The sequence below is a fragment of the Cucurbita maxima genome, unplaced genomic scaffold (assembly GCF_002738345.1).
Source record: "Cucurbita maxima cultivar Rimu unplaced genomic scaffold, Cmax_1.0 Cma_Scf00048, whole genome shotgun sequence".
In the NCBI taxonomy this organism is placed as follows: domain Eukaryota; kingdom Viridiplantae; phylum Streptophyta; class Magnoliopsida; order Cucurbitales; family Cucurbitaceae; genus Cucurbita; species Cucurbita maxima.
This window is the reverse complement of record NW_019272064.1, coordinates 1,076,811-1,101,501: the sequence shown is the minus strand read 5'-3', so window position 1 is coordinate 1,101,501 and position 24,691 is coordinate 1,076,811. Positions and strand designations below refer to the sequence as shown.

Below are 24,691 nucleotides of genomic sequence, written 5' to 3'. Positions count from 1 at the left end.
ACGAAATTTCTAAACGTATGCTACATTAGAGATGGTACTGTTAAACATCGAATGAGAATACGGTTGATTCTTTAAGTGTGTTTCGTTACCGTTTAATTTGTTTTTTCTTTTGAGTTCAACGACGGCAAGAGATGCGTTAATTAGTTGACCTATGCTTCAGTGGGCATTACTTTCGTTTTTTATGGATATCGATGAGTTGTCTTTTTTATCATCCTTTAAAACATGTCAACTAAATCGTAATGTTCGTGCATGTCTATGTTGATATCGATACTATGTTTGAGTATATATGTGTTCTATTAAAAAAGGATAAATGTTGATTATTATATTGACACGTTTTTTTTTTTTTTTTTTTCAACGACAGGAGTGTTTTTTGATGATGTAAATGAAGAAGATATGCAACAAGGCACAATTACTGGATCGAGAGTAAGACCTCCCTCGAAAACAAAAAAATTATCTCAAACAAATTTAGGTTCTACACAAGTTTAGGGTCTTTTTTATTTTATTTATTTACGGTACTCTTTTATGATTAAGAGACTATTTTGTTATAAATTATTTTTAGTTTGATATTGGTATTCTTCATTTAAAATTTTCAATAAAATTAAAAAACTTTCAACTATTAGAAAAATAAATAAATAATTTAATTTGTCATAATTTAATTTTATTTAATTTGATATTTGTATTTCTTCTGTTTAAATTTTTTAATAAAATTGATAAACTTCCCATTATTCTAGAATAAGTACTATTATATGTTAAATAAATAAATAATTTAAGTTAGCAAAATTTGTTTTAAATTAATTTAAGTTAGCAAAATTTTTAATAATTTAAGAGATCAATAATTTTAGTTAGGTCGGTTCAGGTTGTCGGGTTGAATGTACACCACTATCTCACACGAAACAAAAAAAAGACCAATTTAAATGTTAAAATCAAGCACAAGCTACTCGAAACAACATATATGTTTGATTTTCATTTTTGACATTTCAAAAAAATTTAGTTTCCACTGGTATGAAATTGGTATAAGAGATATAATTTCAACTTGGACCCCTAACAACTAAATTAATATTCTTTTTACTAGTTCGTAAATATATTTAAATTTACTATATATATTTTTTTAATATTTTCATTCAAATTAAAAATAAAAAATAAACAAATAAAAAATTTAGAATCTCAACCAGAATTAGAAAAGATAAAATATGAATCAAATTCGGTATATATATATATATGAGAATCTACGTTTCAAAATTAAAAAAATTAAAATCAAAATCTAAACCTAAATAAAATATGCCATAAAAAAAATAAAAAACGAGTTAAAATCAAAATCTATGAATAAAAAATTTACAACTCATTTAAAATTACAAAACATAAAATATAAATAAAAAGTTTATAAATATTCTCATTCCAAAATTACAAAATATAAAATAAAGATTTAAAATCGGTCGAAATAAAAATCTAAACCGTTAAAATTACATAATCAAAATATAAAATATGAATCAAAACATTTAAAATACTAGATTTAAAAGTACAAAAATAAAATATGAATCAAAGATTTAGAACGGGCCGAAATCAATAATACTTTCTCCTATTTATTCTTTTAATTCCTCCGATCTCTAATCATCAAATCGTACACTGTCGTTAGCTGTTTTTGCACTCTTCTGAACTCACAAACCCTTTATAGTCTTTAGATATCAACTTTTTTTTTTTTTGTGTTTTAAACTAATGGCTACTTCTGCTTCCTCCGATGTTAGTTCCAACCAATCTTGGTTCACGCCATTGCGGTACTATTCTTACTTTTCTCGTATTTTGGTTTTTAAATATGATAGCAATATTTGAAATTTGCATCCTTCGTCATCTATGTTTGATTAATCTCTTTAGACTTCAACTCATTTATATTTTTTTTAACTTTAAATCTCTGTTTATTTATTTTATAGACTACTTGTTCTGTTTTGTGTCATCCATTTAATTAATTACATGGATAGAGGAGTTATTTCAAGCAATGGTGTGAATGGAATCCCAAAAACATGTGGTGCCGATGGCATGTGCACATCTGGTTCCGGGATCCAGTAAGATTTATTTGAAGTGCATTTGATAATATTTTATTGTCAATTTGTTGATCTTTTGTAAGATGTTTTTAATGGATTATTATGATTAGGGGACAATTTAAGTTAACCAATTTTGAGGACGGAATTTTATCTTCTGCATTTATGGTTGGACTTCTTCTAGCTTGTCCAATATTCGCGTCATTGTCGAAGAGGTAATCTAAATAATTGTTGAGCATATTGTCGATTATGATTAAGTATAATTTGTTCGACTTGTAATATAATTTAAATTTTGCAGGATAAATCCATTTCGACTCATAGGTGTTGGATTATCTATTTGGACTTTGTCAGTAATTGGATGTGGTTTTTCATTTAATTTCTGGTCGATTGTTGTCTGTCGCATGTGAGTAAACCTCTTTTATTTTTTCCCCTATTCAATCTTTTCTTTTCAACTTGACTCTCATGAATGCAATGCTTTTTCTTCGTAGGATTGTGGGTGTTGGTGAGGCATCGTTTATAAGTCTTGCGGCGCCATTTATTTATGATAATGCACCCGCTCATAAGGTTCATTTCATATTCATCACAATAATATACTAGTAATGTTTTAGCATATCGTCTATATAGTTGAAAACATTTTCTTATTCATCACAATAATATACTACATTGTGTGAGGCCTAGTCTAAGGCCGCTTTCCATGGCTATGTCTACGGTTGCAATTCACATTTTTGGAGATGTGCCATCTTCACCTCTTGTTGGAGTTCTCGAGGTTTGTTCTTTAGAAGTTAAGCTCTATTTGATACGTTTTAAGTTACGTTTTACCAATCAAGTTTTAACAATGGTTTACTCAATTTTGTAGGACCATCTTAACAATTGGAGGAAGACTACTCTCATCCTCACAACCATTTTTTTCCCAGCTGCTATTATATGGTTTATAGGTAAATGTTAGAACACATAGACATATGATACAAATATGACAACACGAACACGTAATTTCTAAAAGTAGGCGACATTAGAGACTGTATCAATCATTAAACATCAAATGAGAATAATGTTGATTCTTTAAGTGGGTGTTTCGTTACCGTTTAATATGTTTTTTTCTTTGAGTTCAACGACATATGGGGCAAGAGATGCATTAATTAGTTGACCTATACTCTAGTGGGCAGTATTCTTGTTTTTTTATGAATATTCATGAGTTATTTTTCTTTCATCTTTGAAAACATGTCATAATTAGATCGTAATGTTCATGCATGTTCATGTTGATATCGACACTATGTTTGAGTATCTGTCTTTTATTAGAAAAGAATAAATATTGATTATTATATTGGTACATTTTTTCTTTTCAGAGTGTTTTTTGATGATATAAATGAAGAGGATGTGCAACAAGGCACAATTAATGGATTGAAAGCAAGACATTCCTTAAAAACAAAAAAATTATCTCAAACAATTCGAAGTTCTTCACTAGTGTAGAGTCTTTTACTTAATTTTTTAGAGTATGATTGCAATATTTTTATTGTAAATATTTATTTTTTCAATTATGAGGAGAATAGAGTTGAAAAGCATTAGATTTTATTTTATTTTATTTATTTATGGTTATTTTTTCAGGATTAAATTGACTATTTTGTTATAAATTTATTTGATTTAGATTTGATATTTATATTTCCCTGGTTTAAAATTTTCAATAAAATTCATAAACTTTCAATTATTAGGATAATAAATAAATAAATAATTTAAGTTAACAAAATCTATTTTAAATTAAATTTATTGGTTGGAATAACTAAATTTATAATAGTTTAATCTTTTTTCGAATTATATAAATTCAATTAAAATAATAAATAAAATTATATAAACTTAATTAAAATAATAAATAAATATGCTAAATCTTCTAATCATATAAACAAGTAAAATAATAAAAAAATAAATAAAATTGGCCTACCATTCATATAAATTCAGGTAAAATAATAAAATAAATAAATAAATAAATTTTTAATAGCCTAATCCAAATCAATTTAGATTTTTTCTCTTATTACAAATTATAGAAATTAAATATTATATGGAGAAATTAAATATAAAAAATAGGAGAAACATTTGTAAATTAAATATCATAATTTGAATCTAATTAAAACAAATTAGGAGGAACACTTTGTAAATTAAAAATTAATAAAAATAGGTCATTCATTTCATCAATTATTATATTAGAACGTGGGTAATGGCGTGAACGAGATTTAGAAAACTTGTTGTGGTGATAATAGATGCACATTTGATTCTCGAATACAATAGATTGATTTTATTGATTATTATCTAATGTTACGAGAGTATCTAACGCCGCTATGTTGGATCAATTACATGGATAGAGGGGTCATTGCCAATATAATGGGTTGTAAATAGACAATTTTGCACCATTCTAAACAATTACAAAGAGTGGAAAAGCATCAGGTTTTGACCGTTCTTTTTATAATTTAATTCATTTACATACTAATTTTTTGATGATAAGTATTTTTGAGAGAATATAAAAATAATATTGTATTCTAAATTTATTTGATCGATATAGATATTTCTTAAATTTAAAATTTTCAATAAAATTCATAAATTTCAATTATTAGAACCATTATTATTATATGATAAATAAATAAATAATTTAAGTGAGCAAAATCTATTTTAAATTAAATTGATGGCTTGTTAATAAAACCTATTTTTTTCCGATTAATCATATAAGCCTAGTAAAATAATAATTAAATAAATAAGCATAAATAAAAATAATAAATTTCTCTCCCCAATAAAAAAATAAGAAAATAAATAAATAAACAATAGTCTTATCTTCTCTCTCCTATTTCATTTATTTAATTTTTGAGTTAAATTTTAAAAAAATTAATTGGTTTATATTCAATTAAATTTTATATTTGAAGAAATTCTAATTTTTTAATTTAATTTTTTTATCAATAAATTCGGAGAGTAGAAAAAATGTAATTTAAAAATATTATTAGATGTAATATTAAAGTAACCTAATTCTTAAATTTTGTGGAAAATGGATGGGGTTTAGAAAAATTAAAAATGATTAAATTTGTAATTAAAAAAAAATGCATGAACTAAATTTATATTATTTAAAACCAAAACCGAACTAATTCTTTTTTTTAAGAAAATTAACCGAATTAAATACAAACTCAACCTCTTATAATTTTAGTTAGGTTGGTTTAAATTTTCGAATCAAATACAAACTCAACCCAACTCTTATAAGTTTAGTTAGGTTGGTTTAGATTTTCGGGTTGAATGTACACCCCTATCTCACACGAAACAAGAGGAGATCAATAATTTTAGTTAGGTCGGTTCAGGTTGTCGGGTTGAATGTACACCACTATCTCACACGAAACAAAAAGAGACCAATTTGATTGTTAAAATCAAGAACAACCTACTCGAAACAAATGATGTTTGATTTTCATTTTTGACATTTCAAAAAAAATTTAGCTTCAATTCATATGAAAGCTCTAATTTCAACTTTGACCCCTACCAACTAAGTTAATACTTCCTTTTTTACTAGTTCATAAATATATTTAAATTTACCATATATATTTTTTTAATATTTTCATTCAAATTACAAATAAAAAATAAACAAATTTTAAAATTAGAAAAAATAAAATATGAATAAAAAATTTAGAAGCTCAAAAATTAGAAAAGATAAAATATGAATCAAATTCAAAAGTTTCAAAATTAGAAAAATTAAAATCAAAATCTAAACATAAATAAAATATGCATAAAAAAAATAAAAAAAGAGTTAAAATCAAAATCTAAAATATGAATAAAAAATTTACAACTCATTTAAAATTACAAAACATAAAATATAAATAAAAAATTAATAAATATTCTTATTACAAAATTACAAAATATAAAATCAAGATTTAAAATGGGTCGAAATAAAAATATAAACGGTTGAAATTACATAATCAAAATTATGAGATATAAAATATGAATCAAAGATTTAAAATTACAAAAATAAAATATGAATCAAATATTTAGAACGGGCCGAAATCAATCATACTTTCCCCTATTTATTCTTGTAATTCCTCCGCTCTCTCATCTTCAAATCGTACACTGTCGTTAGTTCTTTTAGCACTCTTCTGAACTCACAAACCCTTTACAGTCTTCAGATATCAAACTTTTTTTTTTTTGTGTTTTAAACTAATGGCTACTTCTGCTTCCTCCGATGTTAGTTCCAACCAATCTTGGTTCACGCCATTGCGGTACTATTCTTACTTTTCTCGTATTTTGGTTTTTAAATATGATAGCAATATTTGAAATTTCCATCCTTCGTCATCTATGTTTGATTAATCTCTTTAGATTTCAACTCATTTATATTTTTTTTAACTTTAAATCTCTGTTTATTTATTTTATAGACTACTTGTTCTGTTTTGTGTCATCCATTTAATTAATTACATGGATAGAGGAGTTATTTCAAGCAATGGTGTGAATGGAATCCCAAAAACATGTGGTGCCGATGGCACGTGCACATCTGGTTCCGGGATCGAGTAAGATTTATTTGAAGTGCATTTGATAATATTTTATTGTCATTTGTTGATCTTTTTAAAGATGTTTTTAATGGATTATTATGATTAGGGGACAATTTAAGTTAACCAATTTTGAGGACGGAATTTTATCTTCGGCATTTATGGTTGGACTTCTTCTAGCTTGTCCAATATTCGCGTCATTGTCGAAGAGGTAATCTAAATAATTGTTGAGCATATTGTCGATTATGATTAAGTATAATTTGTTCGACTTGTAATATAATTTAAATTTTGCAGGATAAATCCATTTCGACTCATAGGTGTTGGATTATCTATTTGGACTTTGTCAGTAATTGGATGTGGTTTTTCATTTAATTTCTGGTCGATTGTTGTCTGTCGCATGTGAGTAAACCTCTTTTATTTTTTCCCCTGTTCAATCTTTTCTTTTCAACTTTTTATGACTCTCATGAATGCAATGCTTTTTCTTCGTAGGATTGTGGGTGTTGGTGAGGCATCGTTTATAAGTCTTGCGGCGCCATTTATTTATGATAATGCACCCGCTCATAAGGTTCATTTCATATTCATCACAATAATACACTAGTAATGTTTTAGCATATCGTCTATATAGTTGAAAACATTTTCTTATTTGCTACAGAGGACCGGTTGGATAGCAATATTGTATATGTGCATGCCTACGGGTTATGCAATTGGCTATCTTTACGGTGGATTTGTAAGTTCTTATTTATTTGGATAACTAGTTTACATCATACTCCTAATTAGATATTTGTGTAGTTAAATAACTTTAACTTTTAATTGATAGGTTGGTGAACGTCTAGGTTGGCGCTATGCATTTTGGGGCGAGGCAATATTAATGTTTCCGTTTGCAATTCTTGGTTTTGTTGTCGAGCCTCTCCAATACAAGGGTAAGGATCGAACTTATATCATACAATAATTTTTGTGCCACCTCTAACTAAACTATTTGTGGATGTAGGTTTTCCTCCTCGGGAGACGGTTAACGCATCATTACCTGTCGATACAGCTACCTCATTAGTTAAAGGTACTTATCTTCTGCTTCCGTCTCTTGCTTTTCTTGTGCATGTTGTGCATGTTGTGCATGTTCATGTTTACAAGTCATAACAATTTTTTTTTTTTTTTTTGTTTGTATATGAAATTAGATTTGAAAACTAAAGATGGAACATCTCGTAAGGATTTACCAGAGAACGGGGTGGAGAGTTCCTCCAAGTAAGCAACTCATTGTAGCAATGTCATTTTCAAATTAGATTATAAGAACGTTGCATTTGTATTTTGCTAGAATATGATTTAATCTTTTTTTTTTTTTTTCATAACTTATGACAGTTCTTCACCTCAATTCTTGAAAGATTTGAAAGCACTTCTGGTCGATAAGGTTTTTGTGGTCAATGTTTTAGGTATGTCTTTTATTTAATTTATCATACTTTGAATTTTCAAGTAAGGATCATATAACATCTATATTTTGGATATAAATATTTTCAATTATATTTTGTTCAGGTTTTGTAGTATATACGTTTGTGATCGGTGCATACTCATATTGGGGCCCCAAAGCAGGCTATAGCATTTATCAAATGGTAAACTATTTATCTCAATAATTTTTTTTTTTTTTTTTGAAGACGAACCATGCTTAAGATATAAACTTGAAAGGTTAAAAATAATGAATAATTGAATTGGAACATTTTTTTACAGAAAAATGCAGATATGATTTTTGGAGGCATCACTGTCGTTTGTGGAATTATTGGAACAATAACAGGAGGCTATGCTTTAGATTACCTAGGCACAACTATTCCTAATGCTTTTAAGGTAATTTTATTTGTTATTCGAAAGATTTTATTTGTTGAATAATTTTTACAGTGTCGTGATATATTTGAATAATGTAATTATTCTTAAATTTCAATTGTAGCTTCTTTCTAGTACAACGTTTATTGGAGCAGCGTTTTGCTTTGGTGCATTTTGCTTCAAAAACATGTATGCCTTCCTAGTTTTTTTCTCAGTTGGCGAGTTGCTGCTGTTTGCAACACAGGTATATTCTTCAAAAACATAAAAAATGTTCTATGCTATAAGTATCTCCTAATTGACATGACATTAGTAAGGATATGACCACCGATATTTATAAGGAGATCGATTTTTGGAGTATATAAAAACCTAGCCAATTGTAAACTTCAATGAAGAGTCAAATTAAGAAAGTTTATTAGATAGTAATTTCGTATTAGTTTGTCGAGGAACTCTCTAAGGTGTACTCTCCATCAAACCCACTCATATTTTAGTCTATATTTAATATTTTTGTATCGATTCTTTAGCTAATTACTTTTACATCGCAGGGTCCGGTAAACTTTGTATGCCTACATTGTGTGAGGCCTAGTCTAAGGCCGCTTTCCATGGCTATGTCTACGGTTGCAATTCACATTTTTGGAGATGTGCCATCTTCACCTCTTGTTGGAGTTCTCGAGGTTTGTTCTTTAGAAGTTAAGCTCTATTTGATTTTGAGTTAAAAGTTTTAATAATCAAATTTTTAACAATGGTTTACTCAACATTGTAGGACCATCTTAACAATTGGAGGAAGACTACACTCATTCTCACCACCATTTTTTTCCCGGCTGCAATTATATGGTTTATAGGTAAACGTTAGAACACATAGACATATGACACGAATATGATAACACGAATACGAAATTTCTAAACGTATGCCACATTAGAGATGGTACTGTTAAACATCGAATGAGAATACTGTTGATTCTTTAAGTGTGTTTCGTTACCGTTTAATTTGTTTTTTCTTTTGAGTTCAACGACGGCAAGAGATGCGTTAATTAGTTGACCTATGCTCCAGTGGGCATTACTTTCGTTTTTTATGGATATCGATGAGTTGTCTTTTTTATCATCCTTTAAAACATGTCAACTAAATCGTAATGTTCGTGCATGTCTATGTTGATATCGATACTATGTTTGAGTATATATGTGTTCTATTAAAAAAGGATAAATGTTGATTATTATATTGACACGTTTTTTTTTTTTTTTTTTTTCAACGACAGGAGTGTTTTTTGATGATGTAAATGAAGAAGATATGCAACAAGGCACAATTACTGGATCGAGAGTAAGACCTCCCTCGAAAACAAAAAAATTATCTCAAACAAATTTAGGTTCTACACAAGTTTAGGGTCTTTTTTATTTTATTTATTTACGGTACTCTTTTATGATTAAGAGACTATTTTGTTATAAATTATTTTTAGTTTGATATTGGTATTCTTCATTTAAAATTTTCAATAAAATTAAAAAACTTTCAACTATTAGAAAAATAAATAAATAATTTAATTTGTCATAATTTAATTTTATTTAATTTGATATTTGTATTTCTTCTGTTTAAATTTTTTAATAAAATTGATAAACTTCCCATTATTCTAGAATAAGTACTATTATATGTTAAATAAATAAATAATTTAAGTTAGCAAAATTTGTTTTAAATTAATTTAAGTTAGCAAAATTTTTAATAATTTAAGAGATCAATAATTTTAGTTAGGTCGGTTCAGGTTGTCGGGTTGAATGTACACCACTATCTCACACGAAACAAAAAAAAGACCAATTTAAATGTTAAAATCAAGCACAAGCTACTCGAAACAACATATATGTTTGATTTTCATTTTTGACATTTCAAAAAAATTTAGTTTCCACTGGTATGAAATTGGTATAAGAGATATAATTTCAACTTGGACCCCTAACAACTAAATTAATATTCTTTTTACTAGTTCGTAAATATATTTAAATTTACTATATATATTTTTTTAATATTTTCATTCAAATTAAAAATAAAAAATAAACAAATAAAAAATTTAGAATCTCAACCAGAATTAGAAAAGATAAAATATGAATCAAATTCGGTATATATATATATGAGAATCTACGTTTCAAAATTAAAAAAATTAAAATCAAAATCTAAACCTAAATAAAATATGCCATAAAAAAATAAAAAACGAGTTAAAATCAAAATCTATGAATAAAAAATTTACAACTCATTTAAAATTACAAAACATAAAATATAAATAAAAAGTTTATAAATATTCTCATTCCAAAATTACAAAATATAAAATAAAGATTTAAAATCGGTCGAAATAAAAATCTAAACCGTTAAAATTACATAATCAAAATATAAAATATGAATCAAAACATTTAAAATACTAGATTTAAAAGTACAAAAATAAAATATGAATCAAAGATTTAGAACGGGCCGAAATCAATAATACTTTCTCCTATTTATTCTTTTAATTCCTCCGATCTCTAATCATCAAATCGTACACTGTCGTTAGCTGTTTTTGCACTCTTCTGAACTCACAAACCCTTTATAGTCTTTAGATATCAACTTTTTTTTTTTTTGTGTTTTAAACTAATGGCTACTTCTGCTTCCTCCGATGTTAGTTCCAACCAATCTTGGTTCACGCCATTGTGGTACTATTCTTACTTTTCTCGTATTTTGGTTTTTAAATATGATAGCAATATTTGAAATTTGCATCCTTCGTCATCTATGTTTGATTAATCTCTTTAGACTTCAACTCATTTATATTTTTTTTAACTTTAAATCTCTGTTTATTTATTTTATAGACTACTTGTTCTGTTTTGTGTCATCCATTTAATTAATTACATGGATAGAGGAGTTATTTCAAGCAATGGTGTGAATGGAATCCCAAAAACATGTGGTGCCCATGGCATGTGCACATCTGGTTCCGGGATCCAGTAAGATTTATTTGAAGTGCATTTGATAATATTTTATTGTCAATTTGTTGATCTTTTGTAAGATGTTTTTAATGGATTATTATGATTAGGGGACAATTTAAGTTAACCAATTTTGAGGACGGAATTTTATCTTCTGCATTTATGGTTGGACTTCTTCTAGCTTGTCCAATATTCGCGTCATTGTCGAAGAGGTAATCTAAATAATTGTTGAGCATATTGTCGATTATGATTAAGTATAATTTGTTCGACTTGTAATATAATTTAAATTTTGCAGGATAAATCCATTTCGACTCATAGGTGTTGGATTATCTATTTGGACTTTGTCAGTAATTGGATGTGGTTTTTCATTTAATTTCTGGTCGATTGTTGTCTGTCGCATGTGAGTAAACCTCTTTTATTTTTTCCCCTGTTCAATCTTTTCTTTTCAACTTTTTATGACTCTCATGAATGCAATGCTTTTTCTTCGTAGGATTGTGGGTGTTGGTGAGGCATCGTTTATAAGTCTTGCGGCGCCATTTATTTATGATAATGCACCCGCTCATAAGGTTCATTTCATATTCATCACAATAATACACTAGTAATGTTTTAGCATATCGTCTATATAGTTGAAAACATTTTCTTATTCATCACAATAATATACTACATTGTGTGAGGCCTAGTCTAAGGCCGCTTTCCATGGCTATGTCTACGGTTGCAATTCACATTTTTGGAGATGTGCCATCTTCACCTCTTGTTGGAGTTCTCGAGGTTTGTTCTTTAGAAGTTAAGCTCTATTTGATACGTTTTAAGTTACGTTTTACCAATCAAGTTTTAACAATGGTTTACTCAATTTTGTAGGATCATCTTAACAATTGGAGGAAGACTACTCTCATCCTCACAACCATTTTTTTCCCAGCTGCTATTATATGGTTTATAGGTAAATGTTAGAACACATAGACATATGATACAAATATGACAACACGAACACGTAATTTCTAAAAGTAGGCGACATTAGAGACTGTATCAATCATTAAACATCAAATGAGAATAATGTTGATTCTTTAAGTGGGTGTTTCGTTACCGTTTAATATGTTTTTTTCTTTGAGTTCAACGACATATGGGGCAAGAGATGCATTAATTAGTTGACCTATACTCTAGTGGGCAGTATTCTTGTTTTTTTATGAATATTCATGAGTTATTTTTCTTTCATCTTTGAAAACATGTCATAATTAGATCGTAATGTTCATGCATGTTCATGTTGATATCGACACTATGTTTGAGTATCTGTCTTTTATTAGAAAAGAATAAATATTGATTATTATATTGGTACATTTTTTCTTTTCAGAGTGTTTTTTGATGATATAAATGAAGAGGATGTGCAACAAGGCACAATTAATGGATTGAAAGCAAGACATTCCTTAAAAACAAAAAAATTATCTCAAACAATTCGAAGTTCTTCACTAGTGTAGAGTCTTTTACTTAATTTTTTAGAGTATGATTGCAATATTTTTATTGTAAATATTTATTTTTTCAATTATGAGGAGAATAGAGTTGAAAAGCATTAGATTTTATTTTATTTTATTTATTTATGGTTATTTTTTCAGGATTAAATTGACTATTTTGTTATAAATTTATTTGATTTAGATTTGATATTTATATTTCCCTGGTTTAAAATTTTCAATAAAATTCATAAACTTTCAATTATTAGGATAATAAATAAATAAATAATTTAAGTTAACAAAATCTATTTTAAATTAAATTTATTGGTTGGAATAACTAAATTTATAATAGTTTAATCTTTTTTCGAATTATATAAATTCAATTAAAATAATAAATAAAATTATATAAACTTAATTAAAATAATAAATAAATATGCTAAATCTTCTAATCATATAAACAAGTAAAATAATAAAAAAATAAATAAAATTGGCCTACCATTCATATAAATTCAGGTAAAATAATAAAATAAATAAATAAATAAATTTTTAATAGCCTAATCCAAATCAATTTAGATTTTTTCTCTTATTACAAATTATAGAAATTAAATATTATATGGAGAAATTAAATATAAAAAATAGGAGAAACATTTGTAAATTAAATATCATAATTTGAATCTAATTAAAACAAATTAGGAGGAACACTTTGTAAATTAAAAATTAATAAAAATAGGTCATTCATTTCATCAATTATTATATTAGAACGTGGGTAATGGCGTGAACGAGATTTAGAAAACTTGTTGTGGTGATAATAGATGCACATTTGATTCTCGAATACAATAGATTGATTTTATTGATTATTATCTAATGTTACGAGAGTATCTAACGCCGCTATGTTGGATCAATTACATGGATAGAGGGGTCATTGCCAATATAATGGGTTGTAAATAGACAATTTTGCACCATTCTAAACAATTACAAAGAGTGGAAAAGCATCAGGTTTTGACCGTTCTTTTTATAATTTAATTCATTTACATACTAATTTTTTGATGATAAGTATTTTTGAGAGAATATAAAAATAATATTGTATTCTAAATTTATTTGATCGATATAGATATTTCTTAAATTTAAAATTTTCAATAAAATTCATAAATTTCAATTATTAGAACCATTATTATTATATGATAAATAAATAAATAATTTAAGTGAGCAAAATCTATTTTAAATTAAATTGATGGCTTGTTAATAAAACCTATTTTTTTCCGATTAATCATATAAGCCTAGTAAAATAATAATTAAATAAATAAGCATAAATAAAAATAATAAATTTCTCTCCCCAATAAAAAAATAAGAAAATAAATAAATAAACAATAGTCTTATCTTCTCTCTCCTATTTCATTTATTTAATTTTTGAGTTAAATTTTAAAAAAATTAATTGGTTTATATTCAATTAAATTTTATATTTGAAGAAATTCTAATTTTTTAATTTAATTTTTTTATCAATAAATTCGGAGAGTAGAAAAAATGTAATTTAAAAATATTATTAGATGTAATATTAAAGTAACCTAATTCTTAAATTTTGTGGAAAATGGATGGGGTTTAGAAAAATTAAAAATGATTAAATTTGTAATTAAAAAAAAATGCATGAACTAAATTTATATTATTTAAAACCAAAACCGAACTAATTCTTTTTTTTAAGAAAATTAACCGAATTAAATACAAACTCAACCTCTTATAATTTTAGTTAGGTTGGTTTAAATTTTCGAATCAAATACAAACTCAACCCAACTCTTATAAGTTTAGTTAGGTTGGTTTAGATTTTCGGGTTGAATGTACACCCCTATCTCACACGAAACAAGAGGAGATCAATAATTTTAGTTAGGTCGGTTCAGGTTGTCGGGTTGAATGTACACCACTATCTCACACGAAACAAAAAGAGACCAATTTGATTGTTAAAATCAAGAACAACCTACTCGAAACAAATGATGTTTGATTTTCATTTTTGACATTTCAAAAAAAATTTAGCTTCAATTCATATGAAAGCTCTAATTTCAACTTTGACCCCTACCAACTAAGTTAATACTTCCTTTTTTACTAGTTCATAAATATATTTAAATTTACCATATATATTTTTTTAATATTTTCATTCAAATTACAAATAAAAAATAAACAAATTTTAAAATTAGAAAAAATAAAATATGAATAAAAAATTTAGAAGCTCAAAAATTAGAAAAGATAAAATATGAATCAAATTCAAAAGTTTCAAAATTAGAAAAATTAAAATCAAAATCTAAACATAAATAAAATATGCATAAAAAAAATAAAAAAAGAGTTAAAATCAAAATCTAAAATATGAATAAAAAATTTACAACTCATTTAAAATTACAAAACATAAAATATAAATAAAAAATTAATAAATATTCTTATTACAAAATTACAAAATATAAAATCAAGATTTAAAATGGGTCGAAATAAAAATATAAACGGTTGAAATTACATAATCAAAATTATGAGATATAAAATATGAATCAAAGATTTAAAATTACAAAAATAAAATATGAATCAAATATTTAGAACGGGCCGAAATCAATCATACTTTCCCCTATTTATTCTTGTAATTCCTCCGCTCTCTCATCTTCAAATCGTACACTGTCGTTAGTTCTTTTAGCACTCTTCTGAACTCACAAACCCTTTACAGTCTTCAGATATCAAACTTTTTTTTTTTTGTGTTTTAAACTAATGGCTACTTCTGCTTCCTCCGATGTTAGTTCCAACCAATCTTGGTTCACGCCATTGCGGTACTATTCTTACTTTTCTCGTATTTTGGTTTTTAAATATGATAGCAATATTTGAAATTTCCATCCTTCGTCATCTATGTTTGATTAATCTCTTTAGATTTCAACTCATTTATATTTTTTTTAACTTTAAATCTCTGTTTATTTATTTTATAGACTACTTGTTCTGTTTTGTGTCATCCATTTAATTAATTACATGGATAGAGGAGTTATTTCAAGCAATGGTGTGAATGGAATCCCAAAAACATGTGGTGCCGATGGCACGTGCACATCTGGTTCCGGGATCGAGTAAGATTTATTTGAAGTGCATTTGATAATATTTTATTGTCATTTGTTGATCTTTTTAAAGATGTTTTTAATGGATTATTATGATTAGGGGACAATTTAAGTTAACCAATTTTGAGGACGGAATTTTATCTTCGGCATTTATGGTTGGACTTCTTCTAGCTTGTCCAATATTCGCGTCATTGTCGAAGAGGTAATCTAAATAATTGTTGAGCATATTGTCGATTATGATTAAGTATAATTTGTTCGACTTGTAATATAATTTAAATTTTGCAGGATAAATCCATTTCGACTCATAGGTGTTGGATTATCTATTTGGACTTTGTCAGTAATTGGATGTGGTTTTTCATTTAATTTCTGGTCGATTGTTGTCTGTCGCATGTGAGTAAACCTCTTTTATTTTTTCCCCTGTTCAATCTTTTCTTTTCAACTTTTTATGACTCTCATGAATGCAATGCTTTTTCTTCGTAGGATTGTGGGTGTTGGTGAGGCATCGTTTATAAGTCTTGCGGCGCCATTTATTTATGATAATGCACCCGCTCATAAGGTTCATTTCATATTCATCACAATAATACACTAGTAATGTTTTAGCATATCGTCTATATAGTTGAAAACATTTTCTTATTTGCTACAGAGGACCGGTTGGATAGCAATATTGTATATGTGCATGCCTACGGGTTATGCAATTGGCTATCTTTACGGTGGATTTGTAAGTTCTTATTTATTTGGATAACTAGTTTACATCATACTCCTAATTAGATATTTGTGTAGTTAAATAACTTTAACTTTTAATTGATAGGTTGGTGAACGTCTAGGTTGGCGCTATGCATTTTGGGGCGAGGCAATATTAATGTTTCCGTTTGCAATTCTTGGTTTTGTTGTCGAGCCTCTCCAATACAAGGGTAAGGATCGAACTTATATCATACAATAATTTTTGTGCCACCTCTAACTAAACTATTTGTGGATGTAGGTTTTCCTCCTCGGGAGACGGTTAACGCATCATTACCTGTCGATACAGCTACCTCATTAGTTAAAGGTACTTATCTTCTGCTTCCGTCTCTTGCTTTTCTTGTGCATGTTGTGCATGTTGTGCATGTTCATGTTTACAAGTCATAACAATTTTTTTTTTTTTTTGTTTGTATATGAAATTAGATTTGAAAACTAAAGATGGAACATCTCGTAAGGATTTACCAGAGAACGGGGTGGAGAGTTCCTCCAAGTAAGCAACTCATTGTAGCAATGTCATTTTCAAATTAGATTATAAGAACGTTGCATTTGTATTTTGCTAGAATATGATTTAATCTTTTTTTTTTTTTTCATAACTTATGACAGTTCTTCACCTCAATTCTTGAAAGATTTGAAAGCACTTCTGGTCGATAAGGTTTTTGTGGTCAATGTTTTAGGTATGTCTTTTATTTAATTTATCATACTTTGAATTTTCAAGTAAGGATCATATAACATCTATATTTTGGATATAAATATTTTCAATTATATTTTGTTCAGGTTTTGTAGTATATACGTTTGTGATCGGTGCATACTCATATTGGGGCCCCAAAGCAGGCTATAGCATTTATCAAATGGTAAACTATTTATCTCAATAAATTTTTTTTTTTTTTTTGAAGACGAACCATGCTTAAGATATAAACTTGAAAGGTTAAAAATAATGAATAATTGAATTGGAACATTTTTTTACAGAAAAATGCAGATATGATTTTTGGAGGCATCACTGTCGTTTGTGGAATTATTGGAACAATAACAGGAGGCTATGCTTTAGATTACCTAGGCACAACTATTCCTAATGCTTTTAAGGTAATTTTATTTGTTATTCGAAAGATTTTATTTGTTGAATAATTTTTACAGTGTCGTGATATATTTGAATAATGTAATTATTCTTAAATTTCAATTGTAGCTTCTTTCTAGTACAACGTTTATTGGAGCAGCGTTTTGCTTTGGTGCATTTTGCTTCAAAAACATGTATGCCTTCCTAGTTTTTTTCTCAGTTGGCGAGTTGCTGCTGTTTGCAACACAGGTATATTCTTCAAAAACATAAAAAATGTTCTATGCTATAAGTATCTCCTAATTGACATGACATTAGTAAGGATATGACCACCGATATTTATAAGGAGATCGATTTTTGGAGTATATAAAAACCTAGCCAATTGTAAACTTCAATGAAGAGTCAAATTAAGAAAGTTTATTAGATAGTAATTTCGTATTAGTTTGTCGAGGAACTCTCTAAGGTGTACTCTCCATCAAACCCACTCATATTTTAGTCTATATTTAATATTTTTGTATCGATTCTTTAGCTAATTACTTTTACATCGCAGGGTCCGGTAAACTTTGTATGCCTACATTGTGTGAGGCCTAGTCTAAGGCCGCTTTCCATGGCTATGTCTACGGTTGCAATTCACATTTTTGGAGATGTGCCATCTTCACCTCTTGTTGGAGTTCTCGAGGTTTGTTCTTTAGAAGTTAAGCTCTATTTGATTTTGAGTTAAAAGTTTTAATAATCAAATTTTTAACAATGGTTTACTCAACATTGTAGGACCATCTTAACAATTGGAGGAAGACTACACTCATTCTCACCACCATTTTTTTCCCGGCTGCAATTATATGGTTTATAGGTAAACGTTAGAACACATAGACATATGACACGAATATGATAACACGAATACGAAATTTCTAAACGTATGCCACATTAGAGATGGTACTGTTAAACATCGAATGAGAATACTGTTGATTCTTTAAGTGTGTTTCGTTACCGTTTAATTTGTTTTTTCTTTTGAGTTCAACGACGGCAAGAGATGCGTTAATTAGTTGACCTATGCTCCAGTGGGCATTACTTTCGTTTTTTATGGATATCGATGAGTTGTCTTTTTTATCATCCTTTAAAACATGTCAACTAAATCGTAATGTTCGTGCATGTCTATGTTGATATCGATACTATGTTTGAGTATATATGTGTTCTATTAAAAAAGGATAAATGTTGATTATTATATTGACACGTTTTTTTTTTTTTTCTTTTCAACGACAGGAGTGTTTTTTGATGATGTAAATGAAGAAGATATGCAACAAGGCACAATTACTGGATCGAGAGTAAGACCTCCCTCGAAAACAAAAAAATTATCTCAAACAAATTTAGGTTCTACACAAGTTTAGGGTCTTTTTTTATTTTATTTATTTACGGTACTCTTTTATGATTAAGAGACTATTTTGTTATAAATTATTTTTAGTTTGATATTGGTATTCTTCATTTAAAATTTTCAATAAAATTAAAAAACTTTCAACTATTAGAAAAATAAATAAATAATTTAATTTGTCATAATTTAATTTTATTTAATTTGATATTTGTATTTCTTCTGTTTAAATTTTTTAATAAAATTGATAAACTTCCCATTATTCTAGAATAAATACTATTATATGTTAAATAAATAAATAATTTAAGTTAGCAAAATTTGTTTTAAATTAATTTAAGTTAGCAAAATTTTTAATAATTTAAGAGATCAATAATTTTAGTTAGGTCGGTTCAGGTTGTCGGGTTGAATGTACACCACTATCTCACACGAAACAAAAAAAAGACCAATTTAAATGTTAAAATCAAGCACAAGCTACTCGAAACAACATATATGTTTGATTTTCATTTTTGACATTTCAAAAAAATTTAGTTTCCACTGGTATGAAATTGGTATAAGAGATATAATTTCAACATGGACCCCTAACAACTAAATTAATATTCTTTTTACTAGTTCGTAAATATATTTAAATTTACTATATATATTTTTTTAATATTTTCATTCAAATTAAAAATAAAAAATAAACAAATAAAAAATTTAGAATCTCAACCAGAATTAGAAAAGATAAAATATGAATCAAATTCGGTATATATATATATGAGAATCTACGTTTCAAAATTAAAAAAATTAAAATCAAAATCTAAACCTAAATAAAATATGCCATAAAAAAAATAAAAAACGAGTTAAAATCAAAATCTATGAATAAAAAATTTACAACTCATTTAAAATTACAAAACATAAAATATAAATAAAAAGTTTATAAATATTCTCATTCCAAAATTACAAAATATAAAATAAAGATTTAAAATCGGTCGAAATAAAAATCTAAACCGTTAAAATTACATAATCAAAATATAAAATATGAATCAAAACATTTAAAATACTAGATTTAAAAGTACAAAAATAAAATATGAATCAAAGATTTAGAACGGGTCGAAATCAATAATACTTTCTCCTATTTATTCTTTTAATTCCTCCGATCTCTAATCATCAAATCGTACACTGTCTTAGCTGTTTTTGCACTCTTCTGAACTCACAAACCCTTTATAGTCTTTAGATATCAACTTTTTTTTTTTGTGTTTTAAACTAATGGCTACTTCTGCTTCCTCCGATGTTAGTTCCAACCAATCTTGGTTCACGCCATTGCGGTACTATTCTTACTTTTCTCGTATTTTGGTTTTTAAATATGATAGCAATATTTGAAATTTGCATCCTTCGTCATCTATGTTTGATTAATCTCTTTAGACTTCAACTCATTTATATTTTTTTTAACTTTAAATCTCTGTTTATTTATTTTATAGACTACTTGTTCTGTTTTGTGTCATCCATTTAATTAATTACATGGATAGAGGAGTTATTTCAAGCAATGGTGTGAATGGAATCCCAAAAACATGTGGTGCCCATGGCATGTGCACATCTGGTTCCGGGATCCAGTAAGATTTATTTGAAGTGCATTTGATAATATTTTATTGTCAATTTGTTGATCTTTTGTAAGATGTTTTTAATGGATTATTATGATTAGGGGACAATTTAAGTTAACCAATTTTGAGGACGGAATTTTATCTTCTGCATTTATGGTTGGACTTCTTCTAGCTTGTCCAATATTCGCGTCATTGTCGAAGAGGTAATCTAAATAATTGTTGAGCATATTGTCGATTATGATTAAGTATAATTTGTTCGACTTGTAATATAATTTAAATTTTGCAGGATAAATCCATTTCGACTCATAGGTGTTGGATTATCTATTTGGACTTTGTCACTAATTGGATGTGGTTTTTCATTTAATTTCTGGTCGATTGTTGTCTGTCGCATGTGAGTAAACATCTTTTATTTTTTCCCCTATTCAATCTTTTCTTTTCAACTTGACTCTCATGAATGCAATGCTTTTTCTTCGTAGGATTGTGGGTGTTGGTGAGGCATCGTTTATAAGTCTTGCGGCGCCATTTATTTATGATAATGCACCCGCTCATAAGGTTCATTTCATATTCATCACAATAATATACTAGTAATGTTTTAGCATATCGTCTATATAGTTGAAAACATTTTCTTATTCATCACAATAATATACTACATTGTGTGAGGCCTAGTCTAAGGCCGCTTTCCATGGCTATGTCTACGGTTGCAATTCACATTTTTGGAGATGTGCCATCTTCACCTCTTGTTGGAGTTCTCGAGGTTTGTTCTTTAGAAGTTAAGCTCTATTTGATACGTTTTAAGTTACGTTTTACCAATCAAGTTTTAACAATGGTTTACTCAATTTTGTAGGACCATCTTAACAATTGGAGGAAGACTACTCTCATCCTCACAACCATTTTTTTCCCAGCTGCTATTATATGGTTTATAGGTAAATGTTAGAACACATAGACATATGATACAAATATGACAACACGAACACGTAATTTCTAAAAGTAGGCGACATTAGAGACTGTATCAATCATTAAACATCAAATGAGAATAATGTTGATTCTTTAAGTGGGTGTTTCGTTACCGTTTAATATGTTTTTTTCTTTGAGTTCAACGACATATGGGGCAAGAGATGCATTAATTAGTTGACCTATACTCTAGTGGGCAGTATTCTTGTTTTTTTATGAATATTCATGAGTTATTTTTCTTTCATCTTTGAAAACATGTCATAATTAGATCGTAATGTTCATGCATGTTCATGTTGATATCGACACTATGTTTGAGTATCTGTCTTTTATTAGAAAAGAATAAATATTGATTATTATATTGGTACATTTTTTCTTTTCAGAGTGTTTTTTGATGATATAAATGAAGAGGATGTGCAACAAGGCACAATTAATGGATTGAAAGCAAGACATTCCTTAAAAACAAAAAAATTATCTCAAACAATTCGAAGTTCTTCACTAGTGTAGAGTCTTTTACTTAATTTTTTAGAGTATGATTGCAATATTTTTATTGTAAATATTTATTTTTTCAATTATGAGGAGAATAGAGTTGAAAAGCATTAGATTTTATTTTATTTTATTTATTTATGGTTATTTTTTCAGGATTAAATTGACTATTTTGTTATAAATTTATTTGATTTAGATTTGATATTTATATTTCCCTGGTTTAAAATTTTCAATAAAATTCATAAACTTTCAATTATTAGGATAATAAATAAATAAATAATTTAAGTTAACAAAATCTATTTTAAATTAAATTTATTGGTTGGAATAACTAAATTTATAATAGTTTAATCTTTTTTCGAATTATATAAATTCAATTAAAATAATAAATAAAATTATATAAACTTAATTAAAATAATAAATAAATATGCTAAATCTTCTAATCATATAAACAAGTAAAATAATAAAAAAATAAATAAAATTGGCCTACCATTCATATAAATTCAGGTAAAATAATAAAATAAATAAATAAATAAATTTTTAATAGCCTAATCCAAATCAATTTAGATTTTTTCTCTTATTACAAATTATAGAAATTAAATATTATATGGAGAAATTAAATATAAAAAATAGGAGAAACATTTGTAAATTAAATATCATAATTTGAATCTAATTAAAACAAATTAGGAGGAACACTTTGTAAATTAAAAATTAATAAAAATAGGTCATTCATTTCATCAATTATTATATTAGAACGTGGGTAATGGCGTGAACGAGATTTAGAAAACTTGTTGTGGTGATAATAGATGCACATTTGATTCTCGAATACAATAGATTGATTTTATTGATTATTATCTAATGTTACGAGAGTATCTAACGCCGCTATGTTGGATCAATTACATGGATAGAGGGGTCATTGCCAATATAATGGGTTGTAAATAGACAATTTTGCACCATTCTAAACAATTACAAAGAGTGGAAAAGCATCAGGTTTTGACCGTTCTTTTTATAATTTAATTCATTTACATACTAATTTTTTGATGATAAGTATTTTTGAGAGAATATAAAAATAATATTGTATTCTAAATTTATTTGATCGATATAGATATTTCTTAAATTTAAAATTTTCAATAAAATTCATAAATTTCAATTATTAGAACCATTATTATTATATGATAAATAAATAAATAATTTAAGTGAGCAAAATCTATTTTAAATTAAATTGATGGCTTGTTAATAAAACCTATTTTTTTCCGATTAATCATATAAGCCTAGTAAAATAATAATTAAATAAATAAGCATAAATAAAAATAATAAATTTCTCTCCCCAATAAAAAAATAAGAAAATAAATAAATAAACAATAGTCTTATCTTCTCTCTCCTATTTCATTTATTTAATTTTTGAGTTAAATTTTAAAAAAATTAATTGGTTTATATTCAATTAAATTTTATATTTGAAGAAATTCTAATTTTTTAATTTAATTTTTTTATCAATAAATTCGGAGAGTAGAAAAAATGTAATTTAAAAATATTATTAGATGTAATATTAAAGTAACCTAATTCTTAAATTTTGTGGAAAATGGATGGGGTTTAGAAAAATTAAAAATGATTAAATTTGTAATTAAAAAAAAATGCATGAACTAAATTTATATTATTTAAAACCAAAACCGAACTAATTCTTTTTTTTAAGAAAATTAACCGAATTAAATACAAACTCAACCTCTTATAATTTTAGTTAGGTTGGTTTAAATTTTCGAATCAAATACAAACTCAACCCAACTCTTATAAGTTTAGTTAGGTTGGTTTAGATTTTCGGGTTGAATGTACACCCCTATCTCACACGAAACAAGAGGAGATCAATAATTTTAGTTAGGTCGGTTCAGGTTGTCGGGTTGAATGTACACCACTATCTCACACGAAACAAAAAGAGACCAATTTGATTGTTAAAATCAAGAACAACCTACTCGAAACAAATGATGTTTGATTTTCATTTTTGACATTTCAAAAAAAATTTAGCTTCAATTCATATGAAAGCTCTAATTTCAACTTTGACCCCTACCAACTAAGTTAATACTTCCTTTTTTACTAGTTCATAAATATATTTAAATTTATCATATATATTTTTTTAATATTTTCATTCAAATTACAAATAAAAAATAAACAAATTTTAAAATTAGAAAAAATAAAATATGAATAAAAAATTTAGAAGCTCAAAAATTAGAAAAGATAAAATATGAATCAAATTCAAAAGTTTCAAAATTAGAAAAATTAAAATCAAAATCTAAACATAAATAAAATATGCATAAAAAAAATAAAAAAAGAGTTAAAATCAAAATCTAAAATATGAATAAAAAATTTACAACTCATTTAAAATTACAAAACATAAAATATAAATAAAAAATTAATAAATATTCTTATTACAAAATTACAAAATATAAAATTAAGATTTAAAATGGGTCGAAATAAAAATATAAACGGTTGAAATTACATAGTCAAAATTATGAGATATAAAATATGAATCAAAGATTTAAAATTACAAAAATAAAATATGAATCAAATATTTAGAACGGGCCGAAATCAATCATACTTTCCCCTATTTATTCTTGTAATTCCTCCGCTCTCTCATCTTCAAATCGTACACTGTCGTTAGTTCTTTTAGCACTCTTCTGAACTCACAAACCCTTTATAGTCTTCAGATATCAAACTTTTTTTTTTTTTTTGTGTTTTAAACTAATGGCTACTTCTGCTTCCTCCGATGTTAGTTCCAACCAAT

General features: G+C 26.6%; 4 protein-coding genes across 4 annotated transcripts; all 4 read left to right on the top strand.

Moving 5' to 3' along the window:
• The first annotated feature begins 1,713 nt into the window (after positions 1-1,713).
• LOC111470980 (probable sphingolipid transporter spinster homolog 2) lies at positions 1,714-2,979 on the top strand. The gene is made up of 7 exons (XM_023116644.1): positions 1,714-1,772; positions 1,926-2,057; positions 2,147-2,248; positions 2,332-2,436; positions 2,522-2,597; positions 2,698-2,799; positions 2,890-2,979. Exons 1-7 carry the CDS (start codon positions 1,714-1,716, stop codon positions 2,977-2,979), a joined length of 666 nt encoding a protein of 221 aa, XP_022972412.1.
• A 3,227-nt stretch (positions 2,980-6,206) lies between these two features.
• On the top strand, positions 6,207-9,185 carry LOC111470979 (probable sphingolipid transporter spinster homolog 2). The gene is made up of 15 exons (XM_023116643.1): positions 6,207-6,265; positions 6,419-6,550; positions 6,639-6,740; positions 6,824-6,928; positions 7,019-7,094; positions 7,182-7,256; positions 7,347-7,449; positions 7,518-7,583; positions 7,702-7,768; positions 7,883-7,953; positions 8,054-8,130; positions 8,246-8,359; positions 8,460-8,579; positions 8,878-9,006; positions 9,096-9,185. Exons 1-15 carry the CDS (start codon positions 6,207-6,209, stop codon positions 9,183-9,185), a joined length of 1,386 nt encoding a protein of 461 aa, XP_022972411.1.
• A 1,749-nt stretch (positions 9,186-10,934) lies between these two features.
• On the top strand, positions 10,935-12,205 carry LOC111470978 (probable sphingolipid transporter spinster homolog 2). The gene is made up of 7 exons (XM_023116642.1): positions 10,935-10,990; positions 11,147-11,278; positions 11,368-11,469; positions 11,553-11,657; positions 11,748-11,823; positions 11,924-12,025; positions 12,116-12,205. Exons 1-7 carry the CDS (start codon positions 10,935-10,937, stop codon positions 12,203-12,205), a joined length of 663 nt encoding a protein of 220 aa, XP_022972410.1.
• A 3,227-nt stretch (positions 12,206-15,432) lies between these two features.
• LOC111470976 (probable sphingolipid transporter spinster homolog 2) lies at positions 15,433-18,408 on the top strand. Its single transcript, XM_023116641.1, has 15 exons — positions 15,433-15,491; positions 15,645-15,776; positions 15,865-15,966; positions 16,050-16,154; positions 16,245-16,320; positions 16,408-16,482; positions 16,573-16,675; positions 16,744-16,809; positions 16,926-16,992; positions 17,106-17,176; positions 17,277-17,353; positions 17,469-17,582; positions 17,683-17,802; positions 18,101-18,229; positions 18,319-18,408. The coding sequence occupies exons 1-15, from the start codon at positions 15,433-15,435 to the stop codon at positions 18,406-18,408; spliced, it is 1,386 nt and encodes a 461-aa protein (XP_022972409.1).
• Positions 18,409-24,691: the final 6,283 nt, after the last annotated feature.